This window comes from Lathyrus oleraceus, chromosome 3, assembly GCF_024323335.1.
Source record: "Lathyrus oleraceus cultivar Zhongwan6 chromosome 3, CAAS_Psat_ZW6_1.0, whole genome shotgun sequence".
NCBI lineage: Eukaryota > Viridiplantae > Streptophyta > Magnoliopsida > Fabales > Fabaceae > Lathyrus > Lathyrus oleraceus.
Window position 1 is genome coordinate 146,545,487 of NC_066581.1, and position 7,113 is coordinate 146,552,599.

Here is a 7,113-nt window from a genome sequence, read left to right on the forward strand (position 1 = left end):
CCTTTTTTTATAGGAATAGTTTGTTACCAACTTTGTATATATATTCCCTTGTACACATTCACAGAATAATAACGAGAATTAATTTTGAGTTTCAATTCCGTATTCTTTTGTCTTATGAGTTGCTATGAATAAATTGCGTACAGCTTAATACCTCTATATAAGTTGTAGCTGTTGCTTTGCTTTATCACCATTTTTTTCAAATTATTGTCTTCGTCACTGATAAATTCAGTTTTGTATGACATACTATCCCTTGCTTTGCAAACCCGTCTGAAATAATTGCTAAACATGAAAATTATTCCAGGATTTCCTGGTTTCTTTCTAATTCTATTGTTCTATCTTTCTCTTTTTGAGCATTTGATTATTCTCTAGGTCTTCATATTTAAACATATTTATGCATGTATTTAGGAGAGGATTTGAATGCTTGATGGTTTAGCTTTTCTTTTTCTCTATTGTGTTTGCTACATCTTATTTCCTTCTCAAATACTTGTGGAGTAGATGGCTTAGAGTTCTTAATGAAATTATGGTGTTCAAGCTTATTACCACGCTACAACTTCCGGATCTATATGATGGGATAATGTATGGAGAATTCTCTATAGATCCGGAAGTTAACTTGAAAATGTCAATGAATTGCAGAACTAAGAAACAAAGCAAGGGCAGCATGAACATCACAGTGAATCCCTAAGAAACTTGTATGTCATAAATGAATTTCACTATAGTAACAAACTTTACAAGCATGGCACAATTTTGTGCCAAGTAGGTTGAACAAATAGCATTTCTGTTAACATCTTGGATAGCCCAATACCAAAGAATCCTAGTAAATTTTTTAACCAAATGAACAGTGAACTAATCACAATCAATATGTGGGCGAGGCAGTCTCCAATAATTCCAACAGTTGAAGTCCTCCTGCCACAAATAGAAATTGCAAACCGAATTTGTTAGTTTTGAAGTTCAAAAGTAGCCAATCGAATCTACAGGTTGTTTTGTTAGATGCTTGCTTTCTCACCTGTTCAAGCACAGACGTAGGTGGGAACATGTCATTGACGAGTGTGTGTAGTGATGTATAAGATTTTGCATCGACCCGATGACTTATTGCCACCTCGCCCTATTGGTATTCATTAACATTTAGTTAGTATCCTGTGGGACTTAAAGGAAATGCCAACTGTTAGAAATAACAAAAATCCATGATGGATTCACACCTTAGGGTTGATGATGAATATTTTGCCCTTTGGAATTCCTATCTTACTGTAACTAAGTTCATCTGTGTCTCTATTGCCAAACCCCGCATAGAATGGATTGTAATCAGAAGGGAAAAGTCTTTTGATATCCTGCAAAACATTATTACCCGAACAGGTAAGAAGTTAGTAAGAAAATGCCTTTTATAGAGCTTTCAAGTTGCAGATTAGTGATATAAAGATTTGTGTATAGATATTACCTCTAGACAAGCAATCTTGAACTCATGAGGAGCTCTTTTTATTACTTCCATATGTAAATAAGTCAAAAGATTATGCAAGTTAGATATGTATATATGTATATATGTAAAAAAAAAAAAAAAAACCTTAATTGTTATCACATTGAAGTTCCTTACTTTCTCGGTAAAGGGAGGGAATTAATCCATCAGGTGAAATAACAACAGGTCCAGTTGGTAAGGTTTTTCCATCCTGTAAATATACAAACTTAAGGTATCAGCGAATGCAGTACTTTAACAATGATAACTGGGATGTCAAGATGCAAGGTGTTAAAAAAATGAATACCTGGTTCAGGTTAACCAAAAATTTCCTGGTTACATAAGCCTGGACAATAGCACGGGCACTTAAAAACAGTAGCTGGTATCCATTTTCCTAAAACAATCATAATCTAGTGTTAGACATGAATATTCTTTAAATAAAATTCAATGAAACAATAAGTATCATGATGATTACAACAAGGATGCTGGGCAACATTTTATATCAAACAAAATGAAGCAGTTATGCCAAGTGCTGATAATCACGAAATATATTTGCATCTAAATTTAAAAGGAATAGAAGGTAAGCAAAAATACAGCACTAAATCAATTATTCATCACGTGTGCAAAGAGAAACGGGAAAAAACATGTCAACATTGTAAAGCCTTAAAAGAGGACTGTGGATGCTGTTGATATCATTTCAGTTTGGTAAGAGGCACACATTGGATGAGATAAGGCTGGTAAATGTGTATATAAGTGGGAGCAGTCATCGCCTTACAAGCCTGTTTTATAGGGATAGAGTTAGTCCCTCAACCCAAATTCTAAGATGATACCAGAGCCTATGCAAGTACTATTGGGCCACCTACTATTAGGTCACTGCTATCGGACCACTTGAGTCACACTCCAAAGGTTTGGTCCTAAACATGACGGGGAGTGTATTAAGAGCCTTACATTGGATCACGTCCGAAAATGTGTTTATAAGTGGGGGCAGTGCTCAACATATGGTAAAGACCAGTTTTGTAGGCTCACAGAGCAAAACCAGGCTTTAGGATCACTCTATAAGCAATCTCAAACCTGCTAATGCGTGCATGTATATTTGCCACAAGCACTTCTAGTCTACAATTCATCGCATCCTTAAAAAAGAATGCCCGTTAAGTTAACAAAAGTTGTTTGGTAAATTAACCTTCTTTTCTTGTCTCAAAACTGAAAATTCAAAACCCTAATCTGAAAAGCATGCGGACAGATAAGTAAAGGGACATGTGGTATAAGGAGGTTGTGACATAAACATAATGAAATGGTGGAAACAACAGAGAAAATTTGAATGCATGACCAAGACACAAGATTGGAATATCTTCTAAATTTACACTATCAAATGTTTGACATATACAATCCTATTGCATCTCAATAAAATTAGATGTGAATGTACAAGTAAATGAATACCTTAATAGCAGAAAAAAGCCTTGCCACTCCAGTCTGGTTCCAATCTTTTCCAACTAAAGGCATGAACTGCCCCAAAACATCAGATCTGAAAGGAAGAAAATAGTAAAATACAAATATGTTCATTTATAATGAGGGATTGGGCATATAATATTATGTACATGTAGGGAGTTGTAAGACACCATGCTGAATCTAGTATAACTTGTGCTAGTACTATAAGTGATTATTAAGGTAAAGAACAGTAAGCAGTATCTTTGTCAAGTTCAAAAGTATAATTAATAGCCTAAGAAGTACTATCAGTAGTCCTTACTTGGTAATAGTTCCATCCACATCTGAAATTACAATTCTCGCATTCCACTTCCATAAATATAGATGAGCTTCAACCTGTTACGTAGTTAACAGTTCACACAGAAATAAGCAAAATGGCCAACCAATGTCATAAACTGACATGGAAACCTGGATTGTTAAAGAATGTCAAACCTGTTGTGCTCCTAGAACCCTTGTAGAGAAATTGAACGTTACCATATTTTGACCATCTTTGAGATTCAATGACGCTATCATCTCATTAGAGGGAACATTTGTCCTTACAAATTGCTTGGGAGGAGATTCACGCCTAACAGAGGTTTGAGTTGGCTCAACAACAGAACCTAACAAATCAGATACGGAATCTAAAAATATATCCTCAGTTGATTCATCATTATTGTGCTCAACTGTCTTTACTTTTCGAAAAGCAAGAGGCCAGAGTCTCCACCTACGTCTAGAAGAAGATGGTTTAGGAGTATCATTGCTAGACTTCAACGTATAATCCTGTCCCACAGGAATTGTATCTTCAGGATCAACAGGTAAGTCTAAATCAAATGCTGCCATTCCAAGAGCAAGAGGGGAGGCCTTTTCCCACAGTAGATAGCTCTCTCTGACCTTCACTACAAGATTTTTATTCTTAGTTATTGATGGTGCAGAGACTCTAAATTCCTCTGCAGATATTCGATGTGCCTCAAACACTTCAGCAGCTGCTATAAAACCCATACCCGCCTTAAGTTCATGACCACAAAGTGAGATGTCGAATCCTGCAAAATTTATTAAGAAAAGTATATCAACAATTGGCTAAATCAAATAATAGCTGCAAGATAAAGATAAAATAATTTGAAGCATGATTCTTAGTCCTTACTCGAATCAAAATGACTTTGATCCCCGTCGGTGGAAGTCAATGTCTGAGGTGCTGTTACATTATCTTCCTCACTAGTATTTTCAAGTACATGGGTTTGTTGACTATCATTCCACTCCACATCATTCGTACTAGAATGACTGCCAGAACCAGTATCAACTTCAGCTGATGCATCCTTATCAACCCCTTGAAGTTTTGTTTTTAAATTTGGAGAAATACTATCACCTGAAGAAGTAGGCACACTAAGGGGAGATAACCCGTCAATATTTCTAGATTGTATGATGCTTTCTTTTTCATTTTCATCAACATTTGAACCATTTTCATTAGATTCCTCAGCTGAATTTTGATCCACCAATGAGGACCCATCATTTTGTAAATTGTCATTTTCAGCCTGCTGACTAAATTCATGAAAGTCCAAACAACTTTTGAAGACACTTTCTGTATTTATACATGATGCAGCTTCTTCAGTGTCAGTTTCCTCCATGTGACAAATAGGTGCCTCCTCTCTTTGGCAATCTTCCAGATGGATCCCAAGAGTACTATTATCAACGTTGGAGCTATAAATACTGGATGGGACATCAGCTGTTGAAGCATCCAGCTGACTAACATCATCAGTAGTGCATGTATTTTCAATGGAACTAAACTCCTCTTCACCTTCATAGAAAACAGTCTCTTCAGCTGGCCCCAAATGAAATTGAAGAGCATCTAACTCCAAATTTTCCTCAGTTGGCTCTGATTCAGAGATAGGGACTGTCAACGTATGACCATCAACAGTAACCAAGATCACCCCCGAATGAGAATCCTGCGAATCCACATAATTCTCTTCACATTCCAATAAATCAGCTGAATCTTCAATCACGAGTTGATCATCTTGAAGTTCATAAAATCTCTTATCAACATCCGATTCCGCCTTTCGAAGTTTCGGCAAAACCGATGAAGGATCGTCACCCCCCGGCCGAAGCACCCCCAAATCAGATACGCTATGATCAAGTCTACGACCAGTAACATCAATTTTCAAACTATTATCTTCTGGAGTAAACTCAGACTCAGTAACAACCACATTCGAGTCAACATTATCATCACCATCCACCTCTTTAACAAAATAAGCCTCCCCAGAATTATCAAGATACATATGAAAATTCGCATCGACCCCATTAACATTTATCCTAACAACCTTCTCAGCACCTTTAAGAACACCTTTAAGAACACCTTGAAATTTCCCAAACCGAACATACCACGGCGTACTCCTAAAACTACCATCTTCTTGCTGAACAACAATAACATCAACAGCACCACCAAAGGGGTGAAAAGGGGTAGCAACTGAATATACCCCCTTAGTAATTATGCTTCCAACTTTTCCTACCACGTCCATTCTGTCAATTTTGGGAGGCCCAAAAAACAATCTTGAATTTGAAAATATGATCCAAGATTATCAAAAAAATAGTATTCTCTAAAGAACTATACACAAAATCATCTGAATTTCTTGGTTTCTTTATGGTAATTACGAAATCTTGCAACAACAGCACTGCATTGGATTTAGATTAAGTCAAATTCAAGTAAAAAAAAAACGTGCATTCATATTCAATGTTGGAAATAACTCCATGATAATAACAAAAGCAGTAGCAGGAAGAAGATTGAGACTTACAGATTGAGAAAACGAATCTTGTAGTTGAGGTTTCGTGCAGTTGAAGTGCTTTGAATGGTGTTAGATTTTTCCACGCAAAATGGGTTGGAAATTGGATTGAAGAGACAAAATCAGAAGCTAGCATTGAATGTGTATATATGCATTTCTTTCTAACTGATCCCATAATTTCAACCTCACGAGGATATTTTAGTCATTTCCTAGTAGTAATATTGGCCATGCTATGTACTACACCGGCCACCTTGTGGCTCTCTCTTCCAGTTTTGTTTGTTTAAAGTAAACTATTATATTTAAGAGGGAAGAATAAGTATTGTTTCATTAATTTGATGAAAAATTACTTATTTTTAATTGAGAAAAAGGTACAGATATTTAGTTATGACACGTTGAATAAAATAAGTGACGAAGAAGAGAGGAATGTTTTTTTTTTTTTGATAAAGATGATTTTTAAAATTTGTTATTTTCTTTAATTATATTATATATTTGATTGAATTTTCCTCAAACATGAAAGATTAAAATTCGACCACTTAATTCAAATGACCTCGTGAAGTCCCATCCATCAATTAAAAAATGAATGAACTTTTAAGTGATTTCTTAGTGGTCGTTCAAAGACAATCAGCTGTTATTAAGGAGCATAACAATCATATGATATGTGTTGTGGTCGGATGATATCTGATAACGACATCGGCCAAACATCAGAGGTTAAACCACGATGTCACATGACAAGTTGAAAAAAGTGCTTTCTCAAATTTGAAATTCCAACGGCCGCATTCCCGAGGCTTTGAATCGGGACATACGGTCCTTCATAAACCATATTACACAAGCATTGTGACCATCATAGAGGGTGACGTGGAAGGTCAGTATCATCCACATAAAAGTACAAAGAGTATGGATCATGTGATGACGTGGTTTAAAGGCTTAAAAGTTATGGTCCGACAACTCGTGGGACGAACTCTGAAAACACTTAATCTTCCATTTCACGACCTTCAAGAAGCAAATGAAATTCATGGATAGCCTAGGGCCATAAAATAGAAGAAGGACAAGTCTCTAATACGTTATATCGGCAAATTTAACAAAGAGACCGTCCTCGTTAAATAGATTATGATATGATACAGAGGTGTCTTTACGCCAAGGACCTTGAAAGGGGACTAGGTTCACCAAAAACATGGGAATTGGAAAACCTAAGTTCTTCAACAATTTTCTCGGGTGGGAAAAAAAGCTCGTCTAATACAATAGATGTTAGAGCCTAATAGAGTAACCTACTCCAACCGATATAGATTGGTAAAAGAGAAGCAAAAAGAAGTAAGGTCTAAAAAAGTATTATAGAGGGCTAACTTCCTTGAGATACGAGGAGTACGCCCCTTTAAAGCTCCTAGAAAGCATATTTTGCAATAATGGGTTAGCGCAAAGTTTCGCAGATAATAGGTATAT

General features: G+C 36.1%; 1 protein-coding gene across 1 annotated transcript; it reads right to left on the reverse strand.

The window, feature by feature from the left end:
- Nucleotides 1–671: 671 nt before the first annotated feature.
- Nucleotides 672–5,945, reverse strand: LOC127125874 (phosphatidate phosphatase PAH1). The gene is made up of 11 exons (XM_051054721.1): nt 5,689–5,945; nt 4,047–5,568; nt 3,359–3,945; nt 3,189–3,262; nt 2,882–2,966; nt 1,752–1,838; nt 1,586–1,658; nt 1,433–1,476; nt 1,197–1,325; nt 1,004–1,102; nt 672–903 (listed from the first exon to the last, which is right to left on the reverse strand). Exons 2-11 carry the CDS (start codon nt 5,413–5,415, stop codon nt 844–846), a joined length of 2,607 nt encoding a protein of 868 aa, XP_050910678.1. The 5' UTR covers nt 5,416–5,568; nt 5,689–5,945; the 3' UTR covers nt 672–843.
- Nucleotides 5,946–7,113: the final 1,168 nt, after the last annotated feature.